Below are 17,994 nucleotides of genomic sequence, written 5' to 3' on the forward strand. Positions count from 1 at the left end.
GCTACACTAATCACATGAGATAAAGAGAAAGAAAAAAAACGGATTCCATGGTCAAGTAAATTTAGAAAATGCTGACTATCCTATCCCCCCACCACCCTTCTTGGAAATTCATGAAGCATTTTAGTAAAGGTACTAAAGTCCAGTAGCATGAAACGAGGTTTAACTCTAATTCGGTAGTTCCTAAACTTTAACAGTGAAATCCTAAACTAAACATCACCAGTTTTTGCTGTTGTACAAAGTACAAAGTCATACTGTTATTTTTGTTCATTGCTATGTTTTCTTTTCTCTGTATCTTATCCACATCTGTTAGTTTACACATAAGTACTGCACGTGGCAATCTGAGAGATGAAAATGAATTCTTAACCTAGTTGATACTGAACACAGTATATACGTGTAAGGAAGCCCTATAAATAAATTTCAAACCTCTTTTCTATGATCAGGTTTTTTAACTCTTTTAAAAAGTAAGAGGGAGCTTCCAAAATGTCTTGGTATGAAATTTTCTTTTTTAAAAAAAGAAAATATTTAATTTAAATTTTTAAAATTTAAATAAAATATGATTAATATTTGGTCTTTATTACTCCAACTTCAATTTTTAGAAACTCCCTTGTTTTTAATAGGTTATTTATTTTAAAAATCCAGCAATGCTAAAGATATTGTTATACCTTTGAAATCCCTTCTGTGAGATGCATTTTCTTATTAGCATGATAACTACAAAAACATATGAAAGATTGTTAAATGCTATGAATTTCTGGAACTGTAAGATGTTGTATAAATAGGTACTTAAAATAATCAAAATAGGTAAACAGTTTTCAAATTAATGTGTTCTTCAGGCATTCATTAGAATTAATAAAAATCCAAGTTCATTCCTTTAGATTATGAACCTTAAAATTTCACCTCGAGTATGCAGGATTAACTGGAAAAATTTTAAACTTAAGTAGACAGGCCTGAATGAAACATGGTGTAATAAAATGTAGACATACCATAATTGCATTTAAAAATGACAATGGTTACCATTTGCTGAGCTTTTTTTGCAAAGGTAGTTATCGTTAACATCACCGACAATCAAATAAGGTGGGCTGTACTTTTCTCATCCCCATTTGGAGGCTTTAAGAGGTGAAGTACTGACTATAATAATGCCTCCTGGAGTCCAAAGTCCTGTTATCGACCAGCTAACAGCATACAATACTGTATGTCTCCCTACGTATGTAAATCTGACAAAACTGTGTAATGTCTATAGTAGCATTTCTCGAATTGTGGTCTGGGGCCAGATTTAAGGAAGATTCATTAATTGAGGCTTTTGTATGTTCTACACCCTCTTCCAGGTGCTGACGACAGAATGGTGGACAAAACAAAGCCCGTGCTGTCGTGGACTTACATTCTAGTTGGGGCACTTTCTATGCACTAGCTTTTTAAAAATGATGCATTATGCTACAGTTTTAAACCTATCGTGCTGGTAAAGGGAACACAACAGCACAGGATCCATTCTGGCCTTTTTAAAATTAAACATGGTTAAGTTATACTTCCTAACAAAAGATCTTTTCACCTCTAACAATGCAACTTTAACTAAAGGGTAATAAAGTCTCCCTCCCACCCTCTCTTCTTCTTTCCCTCCTTCCCTCCCTCCCTCTGCTAGTGGGTACCCAAGAACCATACAGTGAAAGTAAGTGAAACTACTCACTAGCGAGTGACAAGGAGCAACAAAAAGAGATGAGGTCAAGACAAAAGCCACAAACAAAACTTACACCCAGCATACTACACATTTCATTTCTTTCACCAAAGAGCCTGTATTTCAATGTTTCTCTCTCAGAGAAGAATAGAAAGAAGGAAGTATTTTTTAAACTGTCTTTATCTCTGCCAGAAAAACTTTTAATGTTTCAAAGCACAGATGGAATTGGTGCCTTTTCCCAAAAGGAATAACTAGGTTCTACTACTTTCTCTACAAGATGTGCATTTTCCCAGTGTTCTATAATTAAATCTGTGGGGACAGTGAAATCTGAAAGCACAACAAAACACCAACTACCATGCTTCCTTGACAAACAGATGAGAAACTCAAGTCAAGCTGGTTTGTACAAGTGATAAGTTTTTGAGTAATTTTAACGAGGGTCCCTAAGCTCCTTTTGCACATTAAAAAGCCTCATTTTGTCCTCATTTCTCAGATAGTTGAAATTTTAAAATTAACTTGAAATTTTAAAACAACTAACTTACCTAGCCCCTTTGGACTTTACAAAATATAGCTATAAAACAATAAATACTTGAGAAAAGTGAAAAACATGATCATAACTGCTTGACAAAAGCCTAGGAGGAAAAGTAGTTTAGAGGAATCTATTTTTTATCAGTTTATGAAATGCAGGAAGCCCAATCACTCAGAATAAAATCAGTAAGTCTCTACTCCCTCAGAAGTTACACACATACATACACTCATCCCTTCTCTACAGCCAAACCTGTAATTTTGGAGTGGCCTGTTTGAGCAAATTTTTTAATATTAGAATTTTTCCATTGCCAACGAAATTTTCCTTTCAAGATATTTCCATCCCACGGAACCGTTTGAAGTTTGTCAATATTGTTTCACACTTTGAGTTATGGGAATGTCTATGTGCTCCATAATTTGTTTAGCTTACTACAGGACGTATAGCGTAATTATTTCTTACATATTGTTTCAGCCCGAATATACCAGAATATACCACGGTGGTCCTGTCAGATCATAATGGAGCCGGAAAATACCTATCGCCTAGTGACAGAGCCCGTAACATCGCAGCTCTAGGTAACCCTTGTGGGTGGTGACGCGGGTGTCAACGGACCTGCTGTGCTGCCACGTGTATCAAAGCACACAATTACGTACACAATTATGTACAGTACATACGACGTGAAAATGACAATAAACGACCGTTACTGGTTGACGTATTGACTACGCTAGACTCATTTTCTCGTTAGAGTGCGCTCTTCCCACTTCACAAGTCCGCTGCAGACAGTGTCGCGTTCCGCCCGCGGCAGCCTCAGAATCGCGTGTCACCGCCTCTCCTGATCGCTTCCGTTTCTCTTGTGCCTGATTTCATGTCACGTTGCTTTATACATGGAGTGTCGCCTAAGTGTGCAGAGTGTATCGTCTACAGAGTCCCACTACGTCCGAGGCCTTCCCGGTCGCTCCCCGCTCGTCACTGACTCACCCAGAGGAACGCCCCGTCCTGCCCGCTCCATTCACGCTAAGGAGGACCAGTCAGGGACCCCGGTACCGGTGCACCAGGTTTTATACGGCTTTTCACGGTACCTTTCCTGTGTTTGGAGGCCTAGATGCACAAATACCACTGCCTGCAGCGCTCAGGACGGGACGTGCTGCACAGGCTCGTAGCCCCGGTGTGCGGGAGGCGACACTGTGATGGTCACACAGCCACGAGGGGCCTGACGATGCATTCGTAGGAACGCATGCCCCTGAGGCGGAGCATCACTGTATCTCCCTTCCAGCCTGGTGGCTCTAAGGACAATCTACACACTAAACAGACACCCTGTGCTGACTGTTGCACAACTCTGTGAATATCCTGAAACAACTGCCTGGTACACTGTGAGAGAAGTTTCTATTTGTGAATTATATCTCAATAAAGATATTAAATGTAGACAGCCCAAACCTAACATATTCAAAACTAAATTTCTGATCTTCCTCCCAAAATCCGCTCCACTTACAGCCTTTCCCATATCGATAAATGTCAACTCTTTCTAATTACTGAGGCCCCCCAAAATTATTTCTGAATATAATTTCAGAATATAATGGGAGGTATTCTCCTCTCTTACCCCCCATTTAATCCATCTGGAAATCTGGTAAAATCTGCCTTCAAAAGAGATCCAGAAATAAGTTACTTCTTCTCACTTGCACTGGCCACAGCCTGGTCCAAAACACCAACACCTACCCCAGGATTCCTACAATAGCCCCCTAACTGGTATCTGTGTTCTGCAGCAACCTGAGTGACCACTGAAAAACATAAATCAGTTCACATCACTCCTCTGCTCAAATGGCTCATCTCATTCAGAATAAAAGCCAAAGTCCTTACAATGCCTAGAAAACTCTTTGTGACCTGCCTTCCCCCCCCCCCACATAACCTCTGAGTTCATCTGCTAATCCGCATTTTAACGACTCCTTTCCAGCCACGAAAGCTTTCTTGCTGTTCCTTAAACTCACCTGGCACACTCTAACCTCAAGATGGTCGTCTTTTTCTGTTCTCTTTTTCTTGGAACATTCTCTCCTCCCCTCCCTACTCAGCGTCACCACCTCGGGGAGGACTCCCCTTACCACCTAATTTAAAACTCCAAACTCCCTTAAACACGCTGGATCCCCCTTCCCCACTTTTCATTTCCCTACGGCACTTCTAATATTTTAGCTCTTAATATATTTAATATTTTACTAATTAATTTTATTTGTCTCCTCTTACTAGAGTACAAGTGCCATGAGGGCAAAAAAAAAAGAAAACTCTCCATCTTGTTTACCTGCTGTATCCTCAGTGCCCGGCACAGTAGGTATTCAATAAATATTTGTTAAAAGAACTGAATGTAAACTAGGGACTTATAAGCAAAATTTACCTTGGAATTCGGTTAGAATCTATAGCTAGCCCACCTATATTAGTCATTTGTACGCATATGATATGTGATTACAAATCTTTCCGCCTATGGCAGTATTGTTATACTCTACCTGTCTCCTATATAGGATGGATTACAAACAGTTAAAGGAATAGCTACCTTTCAAAGGCCACAACTGCAGAAAATGGTCCTCAGATTTTTGAAATATCAAATATAAGATGGCAGATTGCACTCCCCCGTTACGACTGTTGTACCCAACCAGTGTTGGCCACCAGAAAACCATGTATTATTTAATCTAAATGTACCTCACATTTAAAGATTTTTATCTAGTAGGCAGCTTTAATAACCAACATGTTCAACTTGTCTTCCCCTTTTATTATTAATCGAAAACATAAATAAATGCCTATCAAAACTTCAAGTCCACACAAAATAATCAGTTTGGCCACAAAAAGCAAACACACACACACAAAAACCCATTAAGATTTAAAATCTCAACATTCTAGTTCATCTATATGGCCTAATCTTGAAGAAATTAGGTTATCAAGGGTTTGCTGCGTTGTAGAAAATATTTTATGAGTGGGAAAGGTTGTCTGGTACAGTGGCTAAGAGTGCACACTAGAAACCAAGGTTGCCTGGTTGAATCCTGGCTCCCCCATGTATTAGCTCTGTAACCATGGGCAAATTACTCAACCTCTCAGTGCCTTTGTTTTCTTATCTGTAAAATGGGGATCATAATAATACCTGCTTCAAAGAGTTGTGAGGATTGAATGAATTAATGTGTGTAAAATGCTTGGAACAGTGCATGACCCATAGTAAGCACTTGATAAAAGTTAGCTATAAAATTATGACCATCTTCATGGTCCAGCTACAAATGACAAGGAGAAAACTCTGAGATATCCTAAATTACAGGGCAAGAGAATGAGAGAAGGACACAGAACTGTCAGTCTGTTCATGGCTGCAGACCAAAAAACAAAAGACTGCTCATATTCCTTCTGTGTTTGTTGGAATTTCACATTAATTTCCAGGTGGCTATTTCCGCAAATTATTCCAGCCAAGTACCACTGAACTCCAGGAGCCTCTGCTTCTTGTTTACACGTGGGCTTTCCGGACTGCTGCCCACAGCCAATCCACAGGAGGGGACATTTCTTCTTGTGGACTCTGAGCCTATCCCACAGCTGGCCCCACTTCCCACCCCATGCCTATACCTAATGGAATGTAAATTCTCTCAGACAGTTTACACCTTTCTCACTCCTTCCTATTACTTGATGTATAAAAATGCTTCCAAACTCCAGAGACCAGGGACATGCTGTCTTCCCTACCTAGCCAAGCTGCTGGTGGTTTAGACTCCATGTCCAAGACTGGTCTTCTGTTTGGCTAGCAATGGCCTAATAAACCCTTTCTTTCAAAAAGACTTTCAGCCATGTAAGTTAAATTTTTTTTGTTGAACACCATCTATACCGTCCAGCTAAGGATCCTGAGACCCATATTGAGAAACCATTGCCATAGATCAAAAATGGTAACTACACTTTGCAAATTCTCTGCAACAAATTAATCCTGTAGGAAGAGATTTCTTTTTGCTAGTTCATGTTTTTATAGCAGTTTTTCTTACAGAAAAAATACCAGAATGCACTGAGATTTGCTACAAGTGGGGGAGGGGAAAAGAAAAGGGATAGAAGAAAAAAGATTTGACCAGTAAGTTGATAACTATTACTCGAAAATAAGACCTAGTCAGACAATCAGTTCTAACGCGTCTTTTGGAGCAAAGATTAATATAAGACCCGATATTATATTATATCATATCATATTATACCCGGTATTATATGATATATTTTATTGTATAAGACCGGGTCTTACATTATAGTATGATAAGACTGGGTCTTGTATTAATTTCTGCTCCGAAAGATGCATTAGAGTTGATTGTCCGGCTAGGTCTTATTTTCGGGGAAACACGGTAAAGTGGGTTGATCAGTAGAGGGATAGGTATTATACTTTCTAAATCTTGTACATATTTACAGTTTGCACCGAAAATAACTCAAGGGAAAGCTTAACAGATTTTCTGCAGTACAAATAATTCTACTTTCCTATATCCCCCTTTCCCTCAAAAACTCACTTAAGTTCTCATACCACCTTCTTTCTATAAAACAGACCAACTATTCGATGGTTAGAAACAAGATAACATAGAGATATCATAAACAAAATACTTTCCATTTTGTCCTACTAGATCTTCAGAGCACTCACTAATTCACTACAGAGGCAGGTCCAATTCATCGGCCCCTGACTGGGAATGTAATTTCCAGCACTATATCCAAAACGAAGCTCTGCCATAATCATTCTAAATACTCAAGATCTTAAGGCTATCTTTTTCTGCATCATGATCGTCAACATAATAATCTGAATGTTTTCCTTAAGCCAGGACATATGCTAAAATACATGTATTATCTTCTTAAATCTAGACAACAATCCTGAGAGACTACTATCTCTATTTACAGATCAGAAATTGAGGCTCACAATTTAAGTACTTTGCATAGTCACGCAGGTATTAAGTGATGGAATTATGATCTGAACCTAGGTCTAATTCTAAAGTATGTATTTTTCTACTGTTCCGTACTGATTCCCATTTTACATTAAAAATGGGAGTGACAAATGAAGTATAGAAATGATAATCTGGTCAAATTACACATCAAGTTCATGTAAGAGCTGTATCTTCAACCTGCTGACAACCATATCTACGATTTCTTTCACTAAATTATAACTGCTTCTTTCTGATTCACAAATTGGAACAACTCAAGTTCTTGATTAACTATTTCACAAAATTATGTAAGCAAATATTTACTGATTGCTTACTCTGTGCTAAACACTGTTCCAGCTGCTTGAGGATATGGCAGCCAAGAAGGCATAGCCCTGTCATCTAGTGGGAGCAGACAATAAATATGTGAATAAATAAGGTAATTTCATAGTGAAGATAAAGTGATGTACTAGAGAGCAACTGAAGAGACCGCTTGAAATAAGGTCCTTATGGAAGGCCGTTCTGAGGAGTTAATATTTGAGCTTGCACCTAAATGAGAAGACGGGATTAGAAGAAGCTTGAGCAGTAGTAGTAGGCAGGGCAGATAGTGTAGGAACTTGTTGACCATAGTAAGAGAAGTTTAGATCTCAACCCTGCTGCAATGGCATATCACTGGAGGATTTTACAGCACAGGAATGACATCTGTTTATGCTACAGAAAAGATCACTTAAGAAATGACGGTAATGAATGCCTCAGTCAAACAAATTAAAGGCCTAAATAAAATCAGTAGGACCCACCCATGGAATATATTTTGCCTTCTCTAAATTATTTCCTTTCAAGTGAACAAAAATTTCTTATTATACATTATGAAATAAAGGACAAAATGAAAACATCTCTGGAAGAGCTAACAAAATAGTTACTTAAATTCAGAGATCTAAATAAAAATTACTAAATAACGGATGCCAGAAAAAAAAAAAGAGAGAAGCAAAAGTGCCATCAGGAAAATGGACAGAAAGGCAGGAATGCCAAAAACACCTACTTCACAAATTTGCCTAAAGCTGACTTAGAAACCAAACTCAAACTAAAATAATTCCAACTGTGAAGAAATATGAAGTTATTACACAGGGATGTATTTATCAATAAATACGTGTAATATTCTATTTTCCTTATGATTTTTCTTAATGACATTTTATTTCTCTAGCTTACTTTATTGTAAGAACACAGTATATAATACATGTAACATACAAAATATGTGTTAATTGACTGTTTATGTTATTGGTAAGGCTTCCAGTCTTTTGTAGTTAAGTCTGAGGGGAGCAATAGTTATACACAGAGTTTTGACTGCTCAGGCACCCCAAAACTGCACCCCAAAACATTGCATTGTTCAAGGGTCAACTGTAAATACAAAACAACTACAAATTACCTTTAACTATTTTAGAAAGTTAAGTTGCATACCACTAGGGAAAAACAAAAAACAGGTTTTTACAAAGTCAAAAGCATTTAACTTTGTAAACTATATATAATGTACTTCAAATGATGTCTTTTCTTCCCAGACCAATCATTTTTTGCCCTCGTAGATATCAACAAGGGAAATAAACTCAGGCACAATATCAACAATAGCAGAGACAGAAAAATTCTGACTCCAGTGTATCTCATCACTGCTGACTAGAAAAAAATATTGCAATTGTCATTTGTAATCTCACAAGGTAGGGATGAGGACCAACGTATTCTTGCAAATGATGTAACCATACAGGTAAAGCACCAGAGCCCAAAGGTAGAAAACGTTAAATGCTCGCATAATTTAGTAAAAATGTTTTAAAACAGGAAGGAGACTATGTTTAAGGAAAACATGTCCTCAGGCTCCCGTGAACACTGCTTGCTCCCACGGGTGGACCAAGTACATTAAGGAGTAATCTTGAGAACGTTATTTTACAAAGTTAAATGTGGCCACTGTCATCTGATATGGTGAAGTCAAATCCTAACTCCACCACTTTACTGTGTAATCTTAAGCAATTTAGGTAGTATTCCGAGCCTTAGTTTCCCCATCTGTATATCAATGATTTAAAAATCTATTTCTGAGAGTTATTTTCAGGTAGGAGATATATGGTAAATGACAATAAAGGGCTGGGTACACAGCAGATACTTAATATGTAAGGGTCTTTGAGGACTGTTACCATATTTGATTTTATATATTCTAATTTTACCTCTTGAAAAGAAAGTAACTTTGATCTGCTCTTGGTAAATATAGGTAATCCGTCTTGGTTCTACAACCCTTTGAGCATTTATTATTCAAAGAGCCACAAAACATCTCTCCCAACAATAACATTACACATACAAACGGTTGAAAGCTCATGATTTTGCAAGTTTTATCCATCTGTTCCCTAAAAGGTAAACACAAATCAAAACACTTCAGAGGCCATGGCAGAAGTGGAATAAGAACAACTGGATGATGGGTATCACTGATGACAAGCCATGGTCAGGGAGCAAAAGAGCTAAAATTCACATACACAAGCAACAAAAGACCTAAAATTCAAAAATCCCTGAGAAGAGAGTTAACCCTCTCTTCTCAGCAGGAAGCAACAGTGAATTCTCCACACTTCCTCCTAAAAGATTTGAGATCGTGGGCACACCATCCACTTTCCTGACAGTTTACTAGATCTCTTTTGTGTAGTAAAGCAGCAAAGTGGAAAAACTGCCCCACGAAGACAAAAAAGTAATAACTCGGGGGGGGGGGGGCGGGGAGGGGGGGAGCACTATATATTCAAAAAGCTCATTTCTTGATTTCCTGTTTTGATTATTACCTATGAAACCAAACTCAATTCCATAAAAAGGTATTTCAAGTGATTAAAAAGTAGTCGGATATGGTGGGTTTTTTCTTTTTTCATTTTAAGGCATTATTGACAATACTTGACTACATACAGTAGTTTCCGGTCACTATCAAGAAGCCTGTATTCCATTGCCGCAAACACAGGTAACAGGGCAACCTCCCAGGTGGTCGCCTCAGCTCTAGGTGGAGCACACGTTATTTAACATTCCTCCAGATAAACCCTTCTTATTACACATCCCAAGTTTCAGGTCAGTAGAAAACAAGAGTGGTCCAACATATTCCAGCGAAATAGCTGGATTTCCAAGTGGTGCTAAGATCCGAGCTGGTCTAGCATCAGGAAAACCAGAAATCATTAACACCTCACGGCCTATGGAAGAAATGAACGGACGCGACAATTTCCGTGAAGGTTCAGTCAAGTCAACGGTACCTTACAAGGTTTTGAAAAGACATAATGTGTACATCTCTACAGATCTGGGGCCAACGGCCCAAGGTCACACCAAGTCAGGGGCTACATATCCACGAAATGCTTAAGCTTCCCGCAATTCAGGAAAACCCTGGCTAGGAATGGAGGAATCTGGGTCTGGGAACACTCGGGTCAAAGCTTTACTGTGAACAACCCCAACCGAATGCAGGGGCTCCACGGGAAAACCTCAAGCGATTCGGGCGGTCTTTCCTTCCATTTCCCCGGTCTTCCCTTCCCCGAGGCACCCCCAACACTCACATCTCCGGAGCCACTTCATCCAATGGTAGACGATAGTAGTGTGGTGTTTCTTGTTCTCTATACACCAAGACGACAGGCCTTGAATAGATTCCATGGTGTTAGTTACCGACTGGAATTTTCTATCCAACGAGGACTCCAGAGCCCCTGCCGAAGAGGCCGACGAGGAGGAGGCCTTACTGCTGCCTCCGCCGCCGCCGGCCGCCATCTTCCCGGTTTGCACAAGCGCTGCTGCTCCTCTGGCGGCGGCGGCGGCGGCGGCAGCGGCGCCGGCGGCGGCAGCGGCGGCGGCGGCAGCGGCGGCGGCGGGAGCGGGCAAAACAATCACTGCGAGTGCGTGAAAGCCGTAGGTGGGGAAGGAGGCCGGGGGGTGGGGGTGGTGCACGCGCTAGGCTCTTCTGGAGGTAGGATCGGCGGGCCAGCTGCTAGGCACGCTGGCGGCTCCTACACGCTGCAAGGAGGGGCTGCGGAATTCGAAGGTTTATCAGAATTGTTCAAGGGGTTGTGTGTAAACCAGTCAGTAATCAGGGAAGAATTACGCAGAAAACAGGTCCTTGCAAAGCCTTTCAAAACGCCTGGCCCCAAACTAATGGTTTTATACTCTAGGGCTCTTTACGCTAAGGCCCTTTCCCACTCCTATCCCCACACTCCTGTTAGGGCGGCGGCTACTATCTTAAATTTAATACTACCCGATTGCCCCTTCGGTTGCAGAAATCTTTTTCTCTCCTTTAGATCCTCTAGCACAGGAAAGGCCCAAGGCTACCTAGTCAGGATTTTTTTTTTTTGCAACGCAATAGCAGCAAAGGAACAGCAACAGTATCGCGCACGCGCCGCTTGGTCCCGCCCCCCGTTTCCTTCTCAACCTAGAGAGCAGAGGGAGGTGTCATGGCGGGGCAATCTGACCAATCAAGGGAGAAGAACGAGAAGCGCGCGCAGGAGCCCGCAAACCCCTAGAGCCGAGGAGGCGCTTCAATTACTTGTGCGCCTGCGCAGCACATCAGCGTGTAGCGGACTGGGAGGAAAAGCGGGGAGGGGAGGATAAGGGAACTGGTCAAACTAAGGAGAGGTTGGGGGAGGGGGTTACACCGCCGCCCCGCCTTTTGCTTCCCAGCGAGGTCTCTCACTGGGGGCTATCCAGCTCACATAACAAGACCGGGAAACTCCCACCGCTCAGCGGCCACTGTTACTTTCTGGCGGCTGCCGCCGCCGCCACCGCTGCTGACTCCTCGGGGCACCGACGCTCGACCAAGTGGATGGCAGCCATCTTGCAGTGCCTCTGACAGCTGCGCATGCGCCAGCTCCAGCGAGCCATTCACTACGCAGACTCCCAGACGAAACATTTTACATTCCCCTTGGACCATACCATTCATAGCCGCTTGACTATTTGGATTATACGAAGAGGAAGTAAATTAAGTGAAACGAAAATTTCCCCGTAAAATTTTGGAGACGAGTAAAAGATAAAAGACAGGATATGGTCTCACCTTCAGCACAATCTCAGAACTGCATAATACATTATAATTTACAAGAGCCTTAAGTAATACTGATTAGCATCATTCTATCACTTCTGTCTGTAAATCCTCTGGGCAGATTTGGAGGCTTCCGTGTCCCACTGAACACATGCAATTATTATATTTCAATTCGTTTATGTCACCCCAGTAGACTCACTTTTCTTGAGGCAGAGAATCTGTTTTTTCAAGCTCATATCTAGTATTAATTCAACAAAAAGTTGTTGAACCAAGCACTCACTGTTCTACATGTTGGATAGAGTAACAGCAAAACGGACAAAACTTCCTTCCCTCTAGGGCTTAGTGTCAGGAGACCATAACCAAATACATGTCAGGGAGCAGCAAGTTCTATTAAGTATGAAGCAGAGTCAGGGAGATGGGCAGTATTGTGTGGGTGATCCTAGATGGGCATGGGAATGGTGGTTTAATGAATCCGGAGGGCTTTTGGAAGGAAGTGACACTTTACCTTGTTAAACAAAAAATTTTGAACTTCATGGCTGAAAGCCTTTTTAAAAGAAAGAGTTTATTAGGCGAAAAAAGCAGACAGGTCTTGGGGCGTGGAGTCTAAACCACCAGCAACATAGCTACGTAGGAAAGACAACATGTCCAAGTCCCTGAGTTTTGCAGGCGTTTTTATACATGGAATAGGGAGGAGAAATTTATAAGCCATTCTGAAAGAATTTACATTAGCTATAGACAAAGGGGATAGGCCCAAGAAAGTCCATAAAACTCATGCGTAAACAAGAAACAGAGACCCCTGGGGTTCAGTAGCAGCCTAGCTATTCTCTTTTTTTAGATAATCTGGAAATGGCCACCTGGAAGTTAATAATTCCAAAACACACTAAGGCAGTGTAAGCAGTCTTTTGTTGGTTTTGCACTGCCGTTGTTACCTGATTAACCCCTTTTTGTCTCTTCCTTCCACTCTCTGGCCTGCTGTAATTCAATTTAGGACTTCTCAGAATTTTCTCCTTGTCAATCTGAATGTCGAGAACAAGGTAACCAAGCAGATACGGGAGAGGAGGAGAACATGCTGGCAGAGGAACGGCAAGTGCGGAGGCTCTTAAAACAGAATGTCTTGACATATTAAAGGAAGAACAAGGAGGCCAGTGTGGCTGGAGAAGAGTAAGAGAGGGGACAAGTGGTACAGTGTGAGGTCTGAGAAGTGAAGGGAGAGAGTTCATGTGGAACCTTGCAAGGCCACTGTAAGAATGTTGGCTTTGAAATGAGATGGGGAGCCCTTTTAAGCAGAGAAGTTAAATGGCGATCTTTTTAAATGATCACATTGGTTGCTATGTTGAAATTAGACTTCGGAGCCACCAGTTAAGGAGGCTGTTGGAATAATCCAGGCAAGGAAATGATGGTGATCTGTACCAGAATGTTAACAAAAAAGATAATGAGAAGTGGTGTCAGATCCTGGGTCTGTTTTGAGGGAAGAGCCTAAAAACATGTTCATGGATTTAAGGGGTGTGTGGGAGAAACAAGTCTGACATCAAGGCTTTTGACCTGAGCAACTCTCAAAGCCTTTTTTTCCTTATTGTCCCTAAAGATTCATTTTAGATATTTTTTCCTAATCCCCTCAACCCCTGTGAAATTTTCATGCCACAGATATGCTGTGTATCTATATATGTATAATACTATGTGTATATCTGTGCTTTATGCAAGAGTAAATGTGGTCACACAGCAGCCTAGCCGCCTGTCCCCCCCCAACCTTTCCCTAAGGAAAGAAGAAGTTGTGGGACTGTGCCTCTCTGGGATGGAGTTTATATTATCCTGAGTCTCTCCATCTGGTCCTCAAGAGAAGGGTCTGCGGTCAACGACGAGTAAGATTCCTCACGGGAGGGACAACTCAAGCCAGACGGGACCCCGTTGGGACCCCAATGAGCTGTTACAAGAAATAATATGAGGGACCTTGCCCCTCCTTCTTGTGGGAAGCTGCCACTTGCCACTGCTACTTCCTCTCACCTTATTGTGAGAGAGACTCATTAGAGCAATAAAATCAAGCTCTTTCTGCTCAGCTCATGGGACAGTTTCACCGTGAGAGACTCTCCCCCAGGTGGTGCACACCGCACCTTAGTCATCTTGGGACGATATGCTTCGGCTGCTTTGGGACAAATGATTGGGTATTGGAATCATTTTTTTGAAGTGTTGTAAGAGTTTCACAGACCCTGCCTCTGATCATGTGATATCCATTGTTTATAATCAATAAATACTGTCGGTGACTCGATTCGGGGCTCCAGTCTCGAGGCTGCGAGTCGCTTGGTCCTCTGGGATTTAACTGTATATAAGTCTCTGTCTCTTTATTATAGTTTAACCCTCGCCTCCTCCCTCGCCTTCCCACAGCTTGTGTTGTGCAGGTCGCAACAAGTAAACATGAAGTTTACTCTTTTTTTTTTTTTTTTTTTTTTTAAGGAGGGCACAGCTCACAGTGGCCCATGCGGCGATCGAACTGGCAACCTTGGTGCTACCAGCACCATGCTCTAACCAACTGGGCTAACTGGCCACCCAGACTTTACTCTTTATATTCAATGCAGTTAAGAATGACTAAAATCTTTAAGTTAAATATTTTAAATGTTAAAACTATTAATATTTAACAACTTTATAACTGTATTTGCAGAGTAAACTTTACTTACATATATTGTAGTTTCTTACATATGCAAATTACAACTTACATAAACATAATAATAGCAATGTAATCATTTTTTTAGAAATTATTCAAAACTACTATATTTCCACAACAACAAATAAACAATCCAATTAAAAAAATGCACAGAGGGGGGCAAGCCCTGTGGCTCAGGCAGTTGGAGCTCCATGCTCCTAACGCCGAAGGCTGCCGGTTCGATTCCCACATGGGCCAGTGGGCTCTCAACCACAAGGTTGCTGGTTCAATTCCTGCGAGGGATAGTGGGCTATGCCCTCTGCAACTAACAACGGCAACTGGACCTGGAGCTGAGCTGTGCCCTCCACAACTAAGATTGAAAGGACAACAACTTGACTTAGAAAAAGTCCTGGAAGTACACAAAGTTCCCCAAGAAAGTCCTGTTTTTAAAAAAAATGCACAGAGGACCTAAACAGACACTTCTTCAAAGAAGACATAAATGGCCAACATATATATGAAAAGATGCTCAACTTCACTAGCTCTTCAGGAAATGCAAATCAAAACCACAATGAGACACCATCTCACACCTGTTAGAATGGTTATTATCAATAAGACAAGAAATAACAAGTGTTGGAAAGGATGTGGAGAAAAAGGAACCCACCTATACCACAGGGGAATTTAAACTGGTACAGCCACTATGGGAAACAGTATGGAGGTTCCTCAAAAAATTAAGAATAGAGCTACCAGATGACCTAGCAATTCCTCTTCTGGGCATCTACCCCAATATTTTGAAAACATTTATTCATAAAGATATATGTACCCCTATGTTCATTGCAATATTAGTCACAATAGCCAAGACATGGAAACAACCTAAGTGTCCTACAATGAATGATTGGATAAGGAAGATGTGGTACATATTTATAAGGGAATACTACTCAGCCATAAGAAAGGATGAAATACTGCCATTTGCCACAACATGGATGGATCTTGAGAGTATCATGCTGAGGGGGGAAAAGTCAGACGGAAAAGGACAAGAACCATGTGATTTTACTCATATATGGGATATAAAATTGAAAGCAACAAACCCACACACAAAAACTCAAACACAGACAACAGTATGGTGGTTACTGGAGGGGAAGAGAGGTGGAAGGAAGATGATGAAGGTAAAGAGGGTCAAATATATGGTAATGGAAGGAGACTAGACTTTGGGTGGTGAGCACACAATACAACATACTGTATTATAGAATTGTACACTTGAAACTTATATAATGTTATTAACTAATGTCATCTCAACAAATTTAATTTAAAAAAACTTACTTTCCAGAAAAAGTAAAACAATTGAAAATATATTAAAATTTTAGTGAACTTTTAACTTTTATTTGGCATGAGAAAATTACTAGCTACTAGATATTCATTGAGCTATTGTTGACATTTTGTCTTCTCAGCATTTGACATAGCTAAAGATTAATTGAGTAACTTTTAGAATTAAATAATAAAATATAAGCTATTTTTATTTGCTTCTCAAAGCCCAAGTCAGATGCAAAGCACTAAGAATCATAACATTCACAAGGTAGTAAATGACAGCCAATAGTCATGTGTAGGCCACTTCCTGTGTTATGACTTCAAAATAGGGCAAATGAGGGAGAGAAAGTTCTCCAGTCACAGCCACCTATTTCTCACAGTTTTGTAGCACTGGCCTTGCATGCATTTTGTGTATCATCCACGAGTTCAGTGTCACTGCTGCTTGTGTCATACCCCGAAAAATGAGAGAAATTAAGGAATAAGATTTTGTTGGGTAGAGTTGAGCTTTGGAGGGTGACAAAGCATTGCAATGCCTAAGATTTTTTTTTATCCCCCAAGAACCAATTATTTTTCCCCTGTGGGGTGATATTGGCTCCATTGAGACTGCATGAACTAGAAGAATGGAGTTGCCATTTTCTCAGATGGACCAGGGGAGGAAAGAGGGAGGAGCAGTCTTGTGAGAAATGAGTAGAAATCAGGATTTCAATTATGGACATCTCGAGGCGGAGAAACCAGACATATAAATGGCATCAGCTATGTGAGTTTGAAGTTCATGAGAGAGTTGTAGGTAGGAAACATCAATTTAAGAATTATCTGTATATGGATGACCTTCAAAGCTGTGAGATGGATGAGGTTGCCCAGGAAGTGAGTGAGTATGCATAGAAAAGAGGTCCAAGGATTGAGATAAAGAGCAACTTGCAAAGGAGATTGAAAAGGAATGAGCAGTGAAAACAGAAACCAGAGAATAATGTTCTGAAAGCCAAGTAATGAAAATTTGTCAAGAAGGAGAAAGTAATCAACTGTCAGGTATTGCTACACAGATTGCATAAAATGAGGACTGAGACAACCAGTGAATTTGGCAACAAGGTGATCATTGGGAATCTTGACAAGGGAAGTGAAGTGATTGGAGAGGCTTCTAGAAAGAATAGGAGAAGTAGAAATACCACAACTCTTTCACGAAATAAAATGGGAACAGAGAAAGGGAGCTGAAGATGAAGGGAAATGCGGGATCAAAGGGTCGTTTATTTTTTTTCAAGGTGAGAAATAATTGTAGCTGATGTAAATGGTACATTTAGGGGGAATATTGATACAAGATAGAGATGGGACAATTTCTGGATTGATTTCCTTGAGTAAGTAGAAGAGGATGGGATCAAGTGATAGGTCCACAGACAGTTCTTTTCTTGTAACAGGAAGGTAGAGAATCTAGGTAAAAGGTTTACGTAGGCAGGTAGATTTGTTGGTGAGAATGTGCAGAATTCTCTTCAGTTGGCTTCTCCTTTCTCAGTGAAATAGGTAAGCAAGCACTGTAGTAGCACGTGCTGAGGAAACACCCTATTCAAGAGCACCAATGATCGGTTCATTGCCAATTTCAGTGCATTGTTTACAGTCTTAGCCTTTCACTCTTCTCTTAGAGAGTGTGACCATTAAGAGCAAGACCTCTAGAACCAGACTACTCAAATTCAGGCTCTACTAGTTTTCTCACCCCTTGTGGTTACCAAAGTTTCATTTTTAAGCCCTTCTCTCATTCTTTCTCCTCATCCTCTCCCAAAGATTACCACCTACATTCAGATTTATTTAAGTTGGATATCTAGTTATTATGGATTCCACCCCTCCCATCTAGTTATCAAATTCTATAGACATCTACCTAGAAATCTCTTGCATGAATTCCCTTCTTCTCCCTACTTAATGTTATCGTTACCTTTCTAATGAACTGTATATCAACAACATCGCAATCAGCTTCCCAGTCTATCTCTTCAG

At 40.7% G+C, this 17,994-nt stretch overlaps 1 protein-coding gene across 4 annotated transcripts in view; it reads right to left on the reverse strand.

The window, feature by feature from the left end:
• Window positions 1–11,441, reverse strand: part of RPRD2 (regulation of nuclear pre-mRNA domain containing 2) — a 66,830-nt gene extending 55,389 nt beyond the window's left edge. For 3 of the 4 annotated variants that reach the window (XM_081025536.1, XM_081025538.1, XM_081025537.1), the window contains exon 1: window positions 10,618–10,902. In XM_081025536.1, coding sequence (XP_080881662.1) covers window positions 10,618–10,822 — 205 coding nt within the window. In that variant the 5' untranslated portion in view covers window positions 10,823–10,902. Of the gene's footprint in view, window positions 1–10,617 lie in introns of all 4 variants that reach the window. The other variant, XM_081025535.1, reaches the window with a different exon arrangement.
• Between the last annotated feature and the right edge of the window lie 6,553 nt (window positions 11,442–17,994).

The sequence above is a fragment of the Rhinolophus hipposideros genome (assembly GCF_964194185.1).
Source record: "Rhinolophus hipposideros genome assembly, chromosome: 19".
Lineage (NCBI taxonomy): Eukaryota > Metazoa > Chordata > Mammalia > Chiroptera > Rhinolophidae > Rhinolophus > Rhinolophus hipposideros.